This window comes from Anguilla rostrata, chromosome 8, assembly GCF_018555375.3.
Source record: "Anguilla rostrata isolate EN2019 chromosome 8, ASM1855537v3, whole genome shotgun sequence".
Classification (NCBI taxonomy): Eukaryota; Metazoa; Chordata; class Actinopteri; order Anguilliformes; family Anguillidae; genus Anguilla; species Anguilla rostrata.
Window position 1 is genome coordinate 20,736,287 of NC_057940.1, and position 18,697 is coordinate 20,754,983.

The 18,697-nt window shown below is 41.0% G+C and overlaps 1 protein-coding gene across 27 annotated transcripts in view; it reads right to left on the reverse strand.

Moving 5' to 3' along the window:
- The window catches only part of obscnb (obscurin, cytoskeletal calmodulin and titin-interacting RhoGEF b), a 112,388-nt gene that overhangs the window by 40,463 nt on the left and 53,228 nt on the right, over positions 1–18,697 (reverse strand). For 18 of the 27 annotated variants that reach the window (XM_064346971.1, XM_064346986.1, XM_064346985.1 and 15 more), the window contains 8 exons: positions 17,800–18,066; positions 17,190–17,456; positions 16,579–16,845; positions 15,951–16,217; positions 15,341–15,607; positions 2,426–2,692; positions 1,157–1,423; positions 473–739 (listed from right to left, as the gene is read on the reverse strand). The exons of 1 other annotated variant lie outside the window; for it this stretch is intronic. In XM_064346971.1, the coding sequence (XP_064203041.1) occupies positions 473–739; positions 1,157–1,423; positions 2,426–2,692; positions 15,341–15,607; positions 15,951–16,217; positions 16,579–16,845; positions 17,190–17,456; positions 17,800–18,066 (2,136 nt within the window). Of the gene's footprint in view, positions 1–472; positions 740–1,156; positions 1,424–2,425; positions 2,693–4,678; positions 4,733–5,174; positions 5,256–6,220; positions 6,296–6,710; positions 6,786–7,203; positions 7,279–7,694; positions 7,770–8,187; positions 8,263–8,677; positions 8,753–9,168; positions 9,244–9,658; positions 9,734–10,149; positions 10,225–10,640; positions 10,716–11,667; positions 11,749–12,237; positions 12,313–15,340; positions 15,608–15,950; positions 16,218–16,578; positions 16,846–17,189; positions 17,457–17,799; positions 18,067–18,697 lie in introns of all 27 variants that reach the window. 8 more of the 27 variants (XM_064346979.1, XM_064346980.1, XM_064346981.1 and 5 more) reach the window with 8 other exon arrangements.

Genomic DNA, 18,697 nt, shown 5'->3' on the forward strand with positions numbered 1-18,697 from the left:
GGTCAGCCCAATTTGCAGAAAAATACAGAAAACTACGATTTGCACGAATACCATTTATACATTCTGTTCACTTGGGAAAAAAGCTGTCATTAACAGAGACACCTATTTGCTCTAGCACAATGGGCTAGACAAACAATGCAAACAAACAGGACAAGGATGTTGCGATTACTGCTTGTCCTGAGAACATTCATACACATATACAAAAAACACTTCTCAATCTCCACAAGACAATCTCCCCACCAACATGATATGAGTAAATGACACCACAGGGCATCTTTGGACACAGCTATATTCACACTTAAATAGAGTCCTCTGGCTAAAAACAGCCATATCTCTAAATATACATTATAAATATGTATAATAACCCATACGTTGTATTAACCTTTTATTAGATTGTGACTTGCAACGGATGTGATGTTTTATTGGATTGTGACTTGCAATGTAGCTGTTAAAGCTTTTAGGTTGAGCCTACCCTTTACGGTCAGATGGGCAGTGCTTTGCCGGGCTCCAGAGTCACAGGTGTAGTCTCCAGTGTCCTCTGGATCTACACTGTGGATAACTAACTGAGCCCTGCAGCCCTCTCGACTCATTTCGTATTTCGCGCAGGGGCACAGGTCCATGCCCCCCTTCCTCCACTCTACAGGGGCTTCGGCCTTAGAGAGCTCGCATCTTAGGGTGATGCTGCTCCCTTCTTCGGCCTCTTGGTCTCGCAGCTCTTGTTTGAAAATGACCGGGAGAGCTGTCGTTTCAAAGAAAGAGCACATACACACCGATAAATTATTATTTACGCTAAAATGAAACCATGAGGTTCAACTTAGATTTGGATGAGTATAAACGTGGACCCATACAATGAGTTTCAGGCACAGCAGAAAAGGAGCCCATATTGTTTAACGTAAATGTGTTCCAATACAGAGATAGTGGCTTGCTTCTCATTGAAAAAAGAAAACCAGGGATCGATTATATATGAACGACGAGAATGAATGAATGAGGACGGCCAGTGCATCTCCACTCTCAACATCAGGTTCGGAAGAGAAAATCCACTGATGCTTTTCCAAGCAAGTAGCAGAATGTCAGCACATTCTTCAACATGATGGAAGTGATTCATAACATGGAAATGACAAGTGAGATCAGCAGAAGAGATCAGGCTCTTTCCTACCGTTGACCATCAGAGATGCAACGCTCGTATTTTCCCCAGTACTACAGATATAGTTGCCCATATCTTCCATCTTCAGATTGCAGACTACCAGCTCCACCACTGTTCCTTCCTGCCTGATTTGGTATTTGTCTCCAGACTGCAGGACCACACCCCTTTTCCTCCACTCCACTGGGGCTCCAGGTTTAGAGAGCTCACAGTGCAGGGTTGCGCTGCCCCCCTCCTCACACTCCTGGTCCTGCAGCTCTTTTACGAAAGTCACTGGGAGAGCTGGGGAACCAAAGCCGAAAATTAAGCTGAGTGATGAACGTTTTAACTTACAGAGCATCCAGCAGTTTTTCTGAAAATCGTTTCCTGAGAGACGTGGTATGCAAACGATTTATAAATATAGTTAAAGCAGTATAAAATGACCCATTGATGGAGGTTATGAGAGAAATCATTGTTCAAAATCAGATTTGTTTGAAGATGGTCTGAATCCCAAACTGCTAGAATTTTTCAGTAAAAAAATCAATATAATTCCTTGTCTACACGTACATGTTTACCCCTGATCCAACGCTCATTCACCATAATGGCATTTTTCTGGACCAATAAAAATAAATTATTTTAAAGGATGAGACAAAAATATGATTAAGAAATCCAGTAGCCATGTGTGAGGAAAAAATGGGCTGTGAATCAGCCAGCAATTGGATAAGCAAGAAAAAGAAGATTAGAAAATGAGTTTTTTTTCTTTCTGTTGATTAATGTCATTAGTTCTTTTCTTTATTTATGCAGTCTCACTTCCATAATGTTCCGTCTTACATTATTTTATTATGTCTCACTCCCGATTTTATTTATTGTGCTGACAGACAATCAGAAATAAATATTTGGTATAACGATATATCAGCCCTCATTTATTATTGGGGTAGGGGGGAGAAGACTAGAATGCTAGTGTATGGAATATACCTTTGTTATTCCAGTACATTATTTCATGAAAACCATTCTAAATTTTTAGAGGAACAAAAAACAAGCAGGTAATGAACACAATCCAGTAAAGATAACTATCTATGTTTGACGTGAAAAAAGAAATTACTTGAAGGATTTTCAATTGTAAAGGATTCCACATGCAAAAAAAATGTCTTCAGTGATGCTGCTTGTGCTTCTTTGAAGAAAATAATATGTGAATATCAAAAAGAATAAGGATGCAGAGTGATTAGACTGCTGTGCAGGGTGACAAAAACAAAAACCACAAGTGCAGAGTGAGATGAATTGGGGAAAAATATCCTTGCGTCCTACCATTGACGTTAACCTGAGCAGAGCTCTGCTTGTCTCCAATGATACAGCTATAGTTTCCAGAGTCTTCAGGTTTCAACTGGCAGATCTTCAGCTCTATGGAAGAGTCCTTCTGTTTCATCTTATATTTGTCTCCAGACTTCAGCAGCTCTGTCCCCTTCCTCCACTCCACTGGGGCTCCAGGTTTAGAGAGCTCACAGAGCAGGGCTACACTGCCACCCTCCTCACACTCCTGATTCTTCAGCTCTCGAGTGAATGTCACAGGAAGAGCTAAAGAACCATGAGCAAAGATCAATCAATAAATCAATTATATTTTCTTCAGTTATTTTAAATAACAGTCTTGAAAGAGAGAAATAAAAACTCTGAAACAACATCAATAGTAAATATATCTACTCTACACAACAAATAAGACAACAAATCTAGAAAATGCAAAATATTAAAAAAACAACATAATTACATAAATAATATTTTAATGATCAACAATGCACTTGTGGAATTATAAAGTCCATAACAATAACTCCCAATCAAATAAAGTTGCTTTTAGCAGCCTTCAAATAAAAACATTAAATTTCCTGATATATTTCCCTAGTGAACATTTTGTATTCTGGTAGAATTGTGGCTCCTTGTATGAATGACGACCGAACACAAGGTCAGACTCCACAAACGGCATGGCCATTGTCATTGTATGGCTTTCTCCCACTGTTCACTTTGAGAGATTGTTATCTTCTGGCCCACCCATAAAAAGGCTGGAATCTTCATTTTCGCTAGAGTCTTCCACATTCCAGGAGATTTTCATTGACAGAGCAAATCTTCTGCTTCATGTTATAGTCTTCGCCACATCCAACCCAGAGAGTCCATATGGGTGCTGGCCCGAATAACTGACCGAGCTAGCAGAGGACAATCAAGGCCTATACACAGACTGAGCTCACAGAATCAAGACAATCAGGGCTTATGTACTATCTGAGTTTGCAGAATCTAGATAGTCGGGGCCTACGCACTAACTTAGTTTGCAGAATCAAGACGGTTAGACCCTACACATGGACTGAGGTTGCAAAATCAGAGCAATCAGGGCCTACACACTGACTGAGCTTGCAGAAACAGGACAATCAGGGTCTACGCACTGACTGAGCTTGCAGAATCAGGACATTCAGGGCCTACACACTGACTGAGCTTGCAGAATCAGGACAATCAGGAATCAGGACTCTTTGGTGTCTTTATAATACATGCTCAGGATGCGTGATCATTTTCAAGATAACAGAGAACAATCATAAATTACAAGGATCTATTAGAGAACATGCAGACAAATACGTAACCTGTACGTAATTTGACCATCTACTAAGAGCCAAGGACACCAGAAAAGGACAATACCCACACGCAGGCCCACGGTAATACAATATAAAATTTGACTGCAGAAGGTACGATTAATGCCGTGCAAGCATAGGATAGTATGATATTTCATGAAGAGAGATCGAAGAAATTATGTAATGTTCTGCAAAACATAAATGCCCATAAATTATTTATAAGTATTTCCTGCATTTTAGACTATTATCTGTTCTGTATATTGCACGCAGAATTAGCTTATGTGCTGATCAGACTTACAGTTCAAAGGTGTTCATTTACTGATTGAAGTCCAGCCAACTTCATTCTCTAAGTGGAGAGCAATTGGTTGTGATAATAAAAATCAAGGCTGCAAAAGTGGTAGAGACTGATATGTTAAGTTTACTACATTCAGGCAAAAACAATGTGGATAATATGTTGATGAATCTGACTTATCTACTTCCAGTGTTAAATGCTCATTAATTCTTGTTCTGTACTGTACTGTATTGTAGAATACTGTAACTCAGGTTCCTATGATAATACCTCATGAGACAGTACCATCATGTTCTTCTTTAAAAATCATAGTTTTACAAAGCAATCAGAAAAAGCACCCACTAAGACATTTCAGAACCACGCAACCATTCAACTAAAGTCACACTGTACAGTGGCACTTAAGGAGAAAGGGGAAGTACAATGGTATTATTTTAAGAAATCTAACACTAACAAACCTATGAGGTGGTGGTACAGAGAGCGATCAAGCATATCCAAAAACAGAATCCAAAGAAAATAAGACTAAATGTCCAGATACGCAATGATTTATTTTACCCTTTGTCAACTTGACAGTATGCTGTGGGTGACCGGAAAATTCTCGGGGGCCAATTCATGCAGACAAAAAGACAAATTTATCCAACAGGCAAATAAAACAACAGTTCCTCCTACCATCTGGTTGGTCCTTCACTTTGGTCTCAAGCTCTGGGAGAACTGGCTCAGGGGCTGAGATCAAACAGCATGGAAAAGGGGGGGAAAGCAAATTGTGAAGTTCAACTCCAATAACCTGTTACCCGCCAAAAAAAGAGCTTGCAACAGAAAACATAGCTCGCATCCAAAAAATCCTCTTCACGGCACAAAATCGAAACAACTGCTCTCCAAAGGCAAACGAGACAAAGTCCATGCTTAAGGAACTAGACAAATAAAGCAATTGCTTTCTGTAACAAATACCAGAGCCAATGCATTACAAGCATTATGACTGCGGTCAAAGAAAGTGCTGTCATTTGGTCCAGTAAGATTTAAAGATTATCATATTTTAACTACCCATGGTTGTTTACCACTGTGCAGACACACAGAAACATTGAATTATTAACAGCATTTTAAGGACCAGTGCAGGTACAGCCAGGTTTCAGGCAGTAAACAATGAGGATGGTTCATACTTTCGTACCATCAACCTGTCCATCATCTTTAGACTCCAGACTCTGGACCCCATGTTCAGGAGGGACTGGAACAACTGGTGTTTCAGCAGCTATGACATGAATTCCAAAATTTAGAAACAACTTGACTTTAATTGGAAAGTAAGACCTTCAATACCCTTGTAAGATCTTGGTAAAATATCAATAAAAATTGCTGAGATATACCCACTTAGCAGTATCTAATTGTTTTAGCCACAAATTTGCAGACAATAAGACAACTCAATGCACTAACAGGAATAATTTTCCCATGCAAGATGATCAAAAATCTAAGGCACAAGGAAAAAACAGACCCATAGATTCATTGAAACACACATAGTTTGTACAGGACAGGTGCAATGCAATCAGACTAGACATACATTTTTGTCAGATTCAACTAAACCTTGAAGCTCCACAAAACAGGAAAATTAGTGGCCTGAAAACTGAGATGTACGTGCATCTTTGGGACATATCAATGCTTGTTCTTCAGTCCACCCTAGGAACATGAGTCATTGCAGAAAAGCACAGCTCACTTTACACATTTTTCACTTTTCAGGAGCCTCACATCCACTACTGTATGTGGTTTCCATACAACAATTAAAGCAGACCTTGAGATATAGGGCTTGAAACATCCAGGAAGGTTTGTTTTTGTTTGAATGAATTGCATAAGCCCTTAAATAGTCTGAGTGCATTTGATAATTACAGTCAAATGATTTGACCCATTGAACAGTAGAACAACAGTACATATAGTGCACGAAGACAAGACTTCGTGCACTATATGTACTAGTTAGCATGCTAACTAGTTACGCGGCCCCGAGAACAGGGGCGACATAGCTCAGGAGGTAAGACCGATTGTCTGACAGTCGGAGGGTTGCCGGTTCAAACCCCGCCCTGGGCATGTCGAAGTGTCCTTGAGCAAGACACCTAACCCCTAACTGCTCTGGCGAATGAGAGGCATCAATTGTAAAGCGCTTTGGATAAAAGCGCTATATAAATGCAGTCCATTTACGAAGGAGATACTGGTTTGCACACACTCTCCTACCATGGGCATCTCCACCCTCTGTAGTATCCTTCTGCTCCAGTTCTTGTGTGGAAGTAACTGGCACAACAGGGACCTCTGGAATTATGATCAAACACATATGGAGCCAAAATATAACTATCGCTCAGCTCAATGACACCCTCATGTAACACTGCCACAGTAAACATCTTTAGACTTCAGACTCTCAACCTCTTCTTCAGAAGTGAAAGGAATAATCAGTGTCTCAGTGGCTAACACCACGACTCCAACATTTAGAACCAGCTTAATATCTTCAACCTAAACACTGACCTTCTTTAGTCATCATCAAGTAAATCAAGAAACACTACACAATAGCTATGTGCAATTGAATTTCAAGACACAAATGATCTTTCTCCGAAGATAACTCAACCACAGCCATTGCTGCACTATGCCCACTTTGCAGTAGGCAATTGTTGTCAGCAACAGGCAAGTGTGGAGGAACAGAGGACAAATTGGACTGCACACACGTTCCTACCATGGGCATCTCCACCCTCTGTATTATCCTTCTGCTCCAGTTCTTGTGTGGAAGTAACTGGCACAACAGGGACCTCTGGAATTATGATCAAACATACATAAGGAGCCAAAAAAATTACTACCGCTCAGCTCATTGTCACCCTCATGCAACATTGCCACAGTAAAGATCTTTAGACTTCAGACTCAAGACCTCTTCTTCAGAAGTGAAAGGAGCAACCAGTGTCTCAGTGGCTACCACCAAGACTCCAACATTTAGAACCAGCTTGATATCTTCAACCTAAACATTGAGCTTTTTTAATCACCTTCAAGTAAATCAAGAAACACTACGCAATGACTATGTGCAATTGAATTTCAAGACACACATGATCTTTCTCCAAAGATACCTCAACCACAGCCATTGCTGCACTATGCCCACTTTGCAGTAGGCAACTGTTATCAGCAACAGGCAAGTGTGGAGGAACAAAGGACAAATTGGACTGCACACACTCTCCTACCATGGGCATCTCCACCCTCTGTAGTATCCTTCTGCTCCAGTTCTTGTGTGGAAGTAACTGGCACAACAGGGACCTCTGGAATTATGATCAAACACATATGGAGCCAAAATATTACTACCGCGTAGCTCAATGACACCTTCATGCAACATTGCCACAGTAAACATCTTTAGACCTCAGACTCTCCACCTCTTCTTCAGAAGTGAAAGGAATAATCAGTGTCTCAGTGGCTAACACCACGACTCCAACATTTAGAACCAGCTTGATATCTTCAACCTAAACATTGACCTTCTTTAGTCACCTTCAACTAAATCAAGAAACACTATGGAATAACTATGTGGAACTGAATTTCAGGACACACATGATCCCTCTTCGAAGATAACTCATACCACAGCCATTGCTGCACTATGCCCACTTTGCAGTAGGCAATTGTTATCAGCAACAGGCAAGTGTGGAGGAACAAAGGACAAATTGGACTGCACACACTCTCCTACCATGGGCATCTCCACCCTCTGTAGTATCCTTCTGCTCCAGTTCTTGTGTGGAAGTAACTGGCACAACAGGGACCTCTGGAATTATGATCAAACATACATAAGGAGCCAAAAAAATTACTACCACTCAGCTCATTGACACCCTCATGCAACATTGTCAAAATAAAGATCTTTAGACTTCAGACTCTAAACCTCTTCTTCAGAAGTGAAAGGAGCAACCAGTGTCTCAGTGGCTACCACCAAGACTCCAACATTTAGAACCAGCTTGATATCTTCAACCTAAACATTGACCTTCTTTAGTCACCTTCAAGTAAATCAAGAAACACTACGCAATAGCAATGTGGAATTGAATTTCAAGACACACATTATCTTTCTCCAAAGATAACTCAACCACAGCCATTGCTGCACTATGCCCACTTTGCAGTAGACAATTGTTATCAGCAACAGGCAAGTGTGAAGGAACAAAGGACAAATTGGACTGCACACACTCTCCTACCATGGGCATCTCCACCCTCTGTAGTATCCTTCTGCTCCAGTTCTTGTGTGGAAGTAACTGGTACAACAGGGACCTCTGGAATTATGATCAAACACACATGGAGCCAAAAAAGTTCTACCGCTCAGCTCATTGACACCCTCATGCAACATTGCCACAGTAAAGATCTTTAGACTTCAGACTCTAGACCTCTTCTTCAGAAATGAAAGGAACGACCAGTGTCTCAGTGGCTACCATCACGACTCCAACATTTAGAACTAGCTTGATATCTTTAGCCTAAACATTGACCTCCTTTAGACACCCTCAACTAAATCAAGAAACACTACGCAATAACTATGTGGAACTGAATTTCAAGGCACACATGATCTTTCTCCAAAGATAACTCAACCACAGCCATTGCTGCACTAGGCCCACTTTGCAGTAGGCAATTGTTATCAGCAACAGGCAAGTGTGGAGGAACAAAGGACAAATTGGACGGCACACACTCTCCTACCATGGGCATCTCCACCCTCTGTAGTATCCTTCTGCTCCAGTTCTTGTGTGGAAGTAACTGGCACAACAGGGACCTCTGGAATTATGATCAGACACATATGAAGCCAAAATATTACTACCGCTCAGCTCAATGACACCTTCATGCAACATTGCCACAGTAAACATCTTTAGACCTCAGACTCTCGACCTCTTCTTCAGAAGTGAAAGGAATAATCAGTGTCTCAGTGGCTAACACCACGACTCCAACATTTAGAACCAGCTTGATATCTTCAACCTAAACATTGACCTTCTTTAGTCACCTTCAACTAAATCAAGAAACACTATGGAATAACTATGTGGAACTGAATTTCAGGACACACATGATCCCTCTTCGAAGATAACTCATACCACAGCCATTGCTGCACTATGCCCACTTTGCAGTAGGCAATTGTTATCAGCAACAGGCAAGTGTGGAGGAACAAAGGACAAATTGGACTGCACACACTCTCCTACCATGGGCATCTCCACCCTCTGTAGTATCCTTCTGCTCCAGTTCTTGTGTGGAAGTAACTGGCACAACAGGGACCTCTGGAATTATGATCAAACACATATGGAGCCAAAAAATTACTACCGCTCAGCTCATTGACACCCTCATGCAACATTGCCACAGTAAAGATCTTTAGACTTCAGACTCTAGACCTCTTCTTCAGAAATGAAAGGAACGACCAGTGTCTCAGTGGCTACCACCACGACTCCAACATTTAGAACTAGCTTGATATCTTTAGCCTAAACATTGACCTCCTTTAGACACCCTCAACTAAATCAAGAAACACTACGCAATAACTATGTGGAACTGAATTTCAAGGCACACATGATCTTTCTCCAAAGATAACTCAACCACAGCCATTGCTGCACTATGCCCACTTTACAGTAGGCAATTGTTATCAGCAACAGGCAAGTGTGGAGGAACAAAGGACAAATTGGACGGCACACACTCTCCTACCATGGGCATCTCCACCCTCTGTAGTATCCTTCTGCTCCAGTTCTTGTGTGGAAGTAACTGGTACAACAGGGACCTCTGGAATTATGATCAAACACACATGGAGCCAAAAAAGTTCTACCGCTCAGCTCATTGACACCCTCATGCAACATTGCCACAGTAAAGATCTTTAGACTTCAGACTCTAGACCTCTTCTTCAGAAGTGGAAGGAACAACCAGTGTCTCAGTGGCTACCACCACGACTACAACATTTCGAACCAGCTTGATATCTTCAACCAAAACATTGACCTTTTTTAGTCACCTTCAAGTAAATCAAAAAACACTACACAATGACTATGTGCAATTGAATTTCAAGACACACATGATCTTTCTCCAAAGATAACTCATACCTCAGCCATTGCTGTACTATGCCCACTTTGCAGCAGGCAATTATTATCAGCAACAAGCAAGTGTGGAGGAACAAAGGACAAATTGGACTGCACACACTCTCCTACCATGGGCATCTCCACCCTCTGTAGTATCCTTCTGCTCCAGTTCTTGTGTGGAAGTAACTGGCACAACAGGGACCTCTGGAATTATGATCAAACACATATGGAGCCAAAATATTACTACCACTCAGCTCATTGACACCCTCATGCAACATTGCCACAGTAAAGATCTTTAGACTTCAGACTCTAGACCTCTTCTTCAGAAATGAAAGGAACGACCAGTGTCTCAGTGGCTAACACCACGACTCCAACATTTAGAACCAGCTTGATATCTTCAACCTAAACATTGACCTTCTTTAGTCACCTTCAACTAAATCAAGAAACACTACGCAATAGCAATGTGGAACTGAATTTCAGGACACACATGATCCCTCTCCGAAGATAACTCATACCACAGCCATTGCTGCACTATGCCCACTTTGCAGCAGGCAATTATTATCAGCAACAGGCAAGTGTGGAGGAACAGATGACAAATTGTATTTCACACACTCTCCTACCATGGGCATCTCCACCATCTGTAGTATCCTTCTGCTCCAGTTCTTGTGTGGAAGTAACTGGCACAACAGGTACCTCTGGAATTACGGCAAACAACCACATGGAAACAGAAATAATTAACATGGTCCAGCTTGCATTGTGACGCCCTCATGCAACACAGTAAATCTAAGGACAGCAAGGAACCTACAGCCAAAACCAACAGTCACAGCGTCAACAGCAAAGACATTGCACAGCCAACACAGTCACTGCAAAGACAGAAAAGTTCCCCAAACCAAACATCTGTGCCACACTGGCATTAATGTTCTGTGAAAACAGACTGTGTGGTGACCTGTGGAGGCTGGGGAGCTGAAAATATACAGAAAACAGAAAACTTCCCTTTAAACTGATCACGGGTCTCAACCTGTTTTTGTTAACTTTTCTTGATTAACAAGTGTGTCACCGATCACAATAATTAACTGGCAGGCAAACATACAGCTTCTTTCTTAACATCATGTCCAGGCAATTAAAAGATAAATTCAGTTTAGAAAAATTAGAGTAAGCCTACATGTATCCACAATTTAAAATGGCCTAATGTTGACGAAATGTGCACAATTTTGTGATGCAAATAAAACAATTTTTTTACTCTTCTAATTCAGGAGAACTGGCTATATCTGATGGTACTGAGTATGCTAATCGCTGTATGGTTAATCAAGAAAAATATCTGAAAATGCATACATTGAGACCAATAATCAGTTTAAGGGGTATTTTTTCCACCCCATCAATTTTCAGCTTAGCAGTTGCCACTGGCGTTACCCACATTTGAGAAAAATTGTGAACGGACAAAACACAACACTGATTTTCAGGAGCTCAAACAAGTTCAACAAGGCCGCAAATGATTGTAAACAACATAAAAGAAGCAACCATTACATTATAACAACCATACAGCAACCATAACAGTAAGATAACATCAATAACAGTACTTTTTAGCACCAGTGCAGATACAGCTAGGTTTTGGGCAGTAAACAATGTGGATTATTCACGCTCTCATACCATCGACCTGTCCATCATCTTTGGATAGCAGACTCTGGACCCCTTGTTCAGAAGTGACTGGAACAGCTGCTGTCTCAGTGACTATAATAAAAAGTGCAACATTTAGAACTAGCTTCACATCTTCAATTTAAACATTGAACTTAATAAGACAACGGCAGCTAAACCACACAGCACAACAAAACAATATGACCATACTCTCACATCCATGGCTTTTGCTCTATTCATTGAAGTGCAAGACTCTCACCATCATTCCCCAGAGAGAACTCATGCCAAGCCATTGCAAATGGTAATACAGCCAAAAAATTCTGGCCTGTCATATTTGACAGTGGATCAATAGCCACAAATTGTCCAACAGCACTGCAGCAAGTCAAAGTGCATGAACCAGGAATAGAATAAAACCATTCTAGCACAATGCACAATAAAAAAATCAAACAACAAAACACGCAGTCGATCAAATACAAACTCATAATAATGACAGCACTTGCAGTCTAATGATTAGGTCCATTGTACAGTGGACCTACAATGCAAGTAGTGTACAGAGGACAAATTTGTTTGTACACACTGTCCTACCATGGGTATCTTCACCCTCTGCGCCATCCTTCTCCTTCAGTTCTGGTTTGGAAGTGACTGACTGAATTGGGACCTCTGGAATTACAACCAAATGTCCACGGTGAAACAAAAACATGAACACCACTCAGCTCAGACATCACCATCGTGCTACACAGTCATGGTAGAGAGAGCAAGGATCCTGACAGCTAAACCAACACCGCAACTACAAAGACAGAAAGGATTCTGATGCCTAAACGATGGGTACACAACTCAAAGGGCCACAGCATCTGCAGGCTTTGTGGTCTCTTTCAATCTGCAGACAGTTTAGATCTTGGAAATCAGGTGTGTGGACGCTTTAGAAAAATCAGTGACTTAAAATATGCACTTGAGTGCTGGAACACACCAGCAACCAGCATGCACACTGGCCCTCCTGGACTGGAGTTGTGCACCCTTTGTCTAAACCAACAGGGTTATAGCATCTACAGCAAGGATCAATATGTTTAAGTGAAATGTCTGTGCCTTACTGTCATCAGTATTACAGACAGATTGACCGGTGGTCACTTTACAGGAAAACACACAGTAGAAATTTCCAGGGCCTCCAGCAAGTACAGAAAAAAGACTAAATCCATTGTAATTAACCCTACAGAAACAAACAATATGACACTCAAAGACTCAGAACTATAACAACCCCCGAACTATGATAACAATTCCCCTGTGTTGGACAGTGTAGGTGTCAGACAAATATCAGAGCCAATACAATCAAAAGAATTATGATTATAGTCCAACTAAGTCTTGAGGTTCTGTCCACGAGAATCTGGTTACATTTATTTAACAGAACTTTTAGGTGCCTGCTGTCTCAGGCATTAACATACTGTACAGTTCAAGCAAAGACAGGTTTTGGGCAATAAACACTGCAGGTTGTTCATACTTTAATACCATCATCTGGTCCTTCATCTCCTGACTCAGAAGTGACTCAAAAGCTGGTGTACCAGTGGCTATGATCTAGAGACTAGCATTTAGAGTTAGCTTGACATCTTGAATCTAAACATTAACCTTCTTAAGGTACCATAAACAAACCCCAGCAACACAGCACAAAACATGAAGAGTGAACCTGGATATTTATGGCTTACTTCAATTGGAGTGAAAGACCTACAACACAATGCTGAATCCATTGCTAATGCAAATATGACAATGGAATGATAGCTGTTAAGTCAAAGTACATGAATCAAGAAAAGTGCAAAACATCTCACATCACTATAATATCACATTGGCCCTTGACCACTGAAGAGTGCATGCTGGTTGCTTAAACAAACAGATATAGCCCTATCCCACAAGCATCAATGTATTCCTCATTGGTTCTCTATGTACAGTTTCCAATATCAATGCAAAATGTCAATTCAGTAGTAAGACTATTTCTATGCAACACAAAGGACCCAGAAAACTCATAGAGTATAAGATGCATGTTGCACAGATTAAACTGACCGGGTGATCTGAATAGTGTACATTACTATGTACAGTAGCTTTTCAGTCTGTTACCCACCACTCCATTTCAGCACCTGCAATGTGATGCTATGACAATTAAATACATAACAACTACAGACCAATGTGTCTTTATTCACATCCAATGCTCACCGAGTGGTTACATTTCCCTCATTGTAAAGATCAAAATTTTTAAAAATTATTCCATTAAGTAGCCTCGCAGCCAATCATCCTTTGCTGAAGTATTACGGAACGCATAGAGAATAGAGCACATAGCAAGGGTCATAACACTGGTAGTCTGAAAACAACCAAGCTGGAAATTCAATAAAGCCTTTGCCGATAACAAGGCCAAAAATGAGAATATTCTGAATTTAAGAATTTAGAATTTAAATTTAAATGCTGTTACATGCGAGAGTAAATGTAAGTCACAAAGTCTCATTGCCATTTACCATTTCAAACAGCCAACCTTAAATGCAAACAGACAGCCCTTTAACCCCTGCACTTGGCAGTGCCCTTATGCCTTTGTTTGTTAATAGTTAGAAAATACTAAATGAAATGCAATACTGCAATTGTCTGAGACACTGCAGACAAACAAAAGCATTAAGCTGATGAGAACAAGACAAGTTAGATGTTAGATGTTCTCTGATCAGATTGAGGATATTCAGCTGAACAGACAAGAACATTTCTGCTTTATTTTATGTTTCCTTCCAGTGGGGCTTCACGGTGAAGGGTAATGCTGCCATCTTCACACTTCTGGTTCTTCAGTACTTGTGTAAATTTCGCAGGTTGAACAGGGGACTCCAGATCACAAGAAACTGAACATCCGAGCAAATAAACTGAACAAGTGACAACTATAGATAGCTGTCCGAAGGACATGCATGGTAGTCTCCGCTCTCCAAATCTGAGGGAAAATATTGCAGTGCTAGAGCAGAACAACTAATATGAATGAGCAACCCAAATTGGAAGACAAAAGAAATGGGAGATATAAAGCTCATCAAAAAAGTCCAAAAATGTCTTCTTTTTCCAAAAAATCTCCCTCAAACAAGAGACCAAAGACGATGAAATCAGCTCCAAACATTCCACCATTAAGGTGAGTAGACAGTAAGAGGCACATGTCTTCGAAAGTCACATTTAAAGGTTCTCAGAAAACACACCTTAGTTGTAGTGCACTGACTACTGAAAACTACTGAAAGAGCAGACTGTGCAGGGTGTTATGGCAGTATAGAAACCAGGCTGCGCAAAGGCAATGATTGTCAGAAGTACAAAAACAGTGCATCATTGTAAATACTCTGCAGGACTGACAATGAACAGGACGTCTGCATATAGCACAGCCAATAAAGCATCACAGTAACCATGGCAGAAGAGATTTATCAAGTTTGACATCAGGTTTTATGTTTAAGCATTAAACAGAGGGAGCAGCCGGTAGCTAAAAACAGACAAAACAGACAACACATACAAACGAATAACAAAGATTGACTGACAAACACTGAAGTTATTTACTGTTGCAGACTTTCTTCTTTTGCTCTGAAGTACTGCCACAGTACACTAAAATATAGTTTTCCCCAATGATTGTAAAACAACAAATCCAGCCTAAATGCACCCTGTTTTTTCGAATGGAAAAAACCCACAGGCCATCTCCTCTTACCCTTGACACTGACACTCGCTGTAGTCCTGTGGTCTCCACAGGTACAGCTGTAGTCTCCAGAGTCTTCAGGTTTCAGCTGGCAGATCTTCAGCTCAACAGAAGAGTCCTTCTGCTTCATCTTGTATTTGTCTCCAGACTTCAGTACCTCTCTTCCCTTCCTCCACTCCACTGAGGCTCCAGGTTTAGAGAGCTCACACAGCAGGGTTACACTGCCACCCTCCTCACACTCCTGGTTCTTCAGCTCTCGAGTGAATGTGATGGGCAGTGCTGAGGAACCACATGCATGGGTAAATCACAAAACATAACAGGCTACACGTCTGCAGATACACCATGCTGATAGCAGCCATGAGCAAAAATATACTAGAAAATCCAGGGTTCACTAAGCAAGATGAGCAAAATGACACATGGGAAAAGGAAACCTGCCAGCTCAATCATTAAAATATCAAATCAAAATGCCAAACAATCTAGAGGATGAAATGACTGACCATCCTTGCAAAAAACAAAATAATGAAGCTAATTTAACCAATTTACTGTGATGGATTCCCAAAACAGAGTGATGGGGATTCTTCTGGAGATGCACATGAAAGCGATGAAACCAAACTGTTCGTACCCTTGACACTGACAGTGGCTGTAGTCCTGTGGTCTCCACAGGTACAGCTGTAGTCTCCAGAGTCTTCAGGTTTCAGCTGGCAGATCTTCAGCTCTACAGAAGAGTCCTTATGCTTCATCTTATATTTGTCTCCAGTCTTCAGTACCTCTCTTCCCTTCCTCCACTCCACTGAGGCTCCAGGTTTAGAGAGCTCACACAGCAGGGTTACACTGCTACCCTCCTCACACTCCTGGTTCTTCAGCTCTCGAGTGAATGAGATGGGCAGTGCTGAGGAACCACATGCATGGGTAAATCACTAAACATAACAGGCTACATGTCCGCAGATACACCATGCTATTAGCAGCTATGAGGTGCAATGTACAGCAATATCTAGAGACCACTAATTACATGATGGTGTAGGCAAAATAGCACATGTAAAAAGGAAACGAGTAACCTAATTTACTAAAATATCAATGTAAATTTTCAACAATCAACAGGGTGAAAGTGACAACACTGATGTACAAGCAAAATACTGAAGGGAATTTAACTGATTTACTGAGATGGGTTACTAAACCAAAGTGACGGGACAACATCTGTGGAATCTGCGGAACTGATGCAGATGGCAGAGAAGAAAGCAGACTGTTCGTACCCTTGACACTGACAGTAGCTGTAGTCCTGTGATCTCCACAGGTACAGCTGTAGTCTCCAGAGTCTTCAGGTTTCAGCTGGCAGATCTTCAGCTCTACAGAAGAGTCCTTCTGCTTAATCTTATATTTGTCTCCAGACTTCAGTACCTCTCTTCCCTTCCTCCACTCCACTGAGGCTCCAGGTTTAGAGAGCTCACACAGCAGGGTTACACTGCTACCCTCCTCACACTCCTGGTTCTTCAGCTCTCGAGTGAATGTGATGGGCAGTGCTGAGGAACCACATGCATGGGTAAATCACTAAACATAACAGGCTACACGTCTGTAGATACCACCATGCTGATAGCAGCCATGAGCGAAAATATACAAGAAAATCCAGGGTTCGCTAAGCAAGATGAGCAAAATGACACATGGGAAAAGGAAACCTGCCAGATCAATCATTACAATATCAAATCAAAATGCCAAACAATTTAGATGATGAAATGACTGACCATCCTTGCAAAAAGCAAAATAATTAAGCTAATTTAACCAATTTACTGTGATGGATTCCCAAACCAGAGTGATGGGGATTCTTCTGGAGATGCACATGAAAGCGATGAAACCAAACTGTTCGTACCCTTGACACTGACAGTAGCTGTAGTCCTGTGATCTCCACAGGTACAGCTGTAGTCTCCAGAGTCTTCAGGTTTCAGCTGGCAGATCTTCAGCTCAACAGAAGAGTCCTTCTGCTTCATCTTATATTTGTCTCCAGATTTCAATGCCTCGCTTCCCTTCCTCCACTCCACTGGGGCTCCAGGTTTAGAGAGCTCACAGAGCAGGGTTACACTGCTACCCTCCTCACACTCCTGGTTCTTCAGCTCTCGAGTGAATGTGATGGGCAGTGCTGAGGAACCACATGCATGGGTAAATCACTAAACATAACAGGCTACACGTCTGCAGATAGACCAGTCTGATAGCAGCCATGAGCGAAAATACACAAGAAAATCCACGGTTCACCAAGCAAGATAAGCAAAATGGCACAGGGGAAAAAGAAACCTGCCAACTTATTCATTAGAATATCAATACAAAAAGCCAAACAATCCAGACGATGAAATTATTGACCATCCTTGCAAAAAGCTAAATAATAAAGCTAATTTAACCAATTTACAGTGATGGATTCCTAAACCAGAGTGATGGGGATTCTTCTGGAGATAGACATGAAAGCGATGAAACCAAACTGTTCGTACCCTTGACACTGACAGTGGCTGTAGTCCTGTGGTCTCCACAGGTACAGCTGTAGTCTCCAGAGTCTTCAGGTTTCAGCTGGCAGATCTTCAGCTCAACAGAACAGTCCTTCTGCTTCATCTTATATTTGTCTCCAGTCTTCAGTACCTCTCTTCCCTTCCTCCACTCCACTGGGGCTCCAGGTTTAGAGAGCTCACAGAGCAGGGTTACACTGCTACCCTCCTCACACTCCTGGTTCTTCAGCTCTTTCTTGAAGGTGACAGGAACCGCTGGGAAACCATTGGTTGATTTTGAAAACCAGATTAAACAACAACTGGAATATAACTCACAACTTTCTGAAGTAGATGGTAAGAATGAAAATGTATAACAAAACATCTATAGATAGAAACCCTACAAATTATAGAAAATAAATGCTGTGTAGAGAAGAAAAAAATATTCCTGCTGCAGATTCGTGGAGCCAAAGAATTACAGAAAAGAAAAAAATTCTGCAGGGTGCTAAAAAATAAGGCACTGAGGTATTCTAAATAATTTATTTTCAATTTATGTGCTTTAAACTGTTCATTCTGATTTTATTCATTTTTATTATTTCTTAATCCTTGTTTCCATCTTTCCTGTTCTGTATTATGCTTATTCTGTGTTATGAAGCACTTTGTAACTTTGTTCTGAAAGGTGCTATATAAATAAATTATGAAATCAAAATTAATGATGAGTAGTGGGGAAATAGATTTACATTATATAGTCTATATGTCTAGATGTACCTCAAAGAAATACCGTACTCCTCATTCTAATTCCCTCATACAATTGACTGAAATCCACAGGTATGGCAAATTAGAGGAAACAGAAGTATTTAAAAATATATATAAAAGAGGACAGGAGTTTCTGGTGGTTCAATGGTGGTAT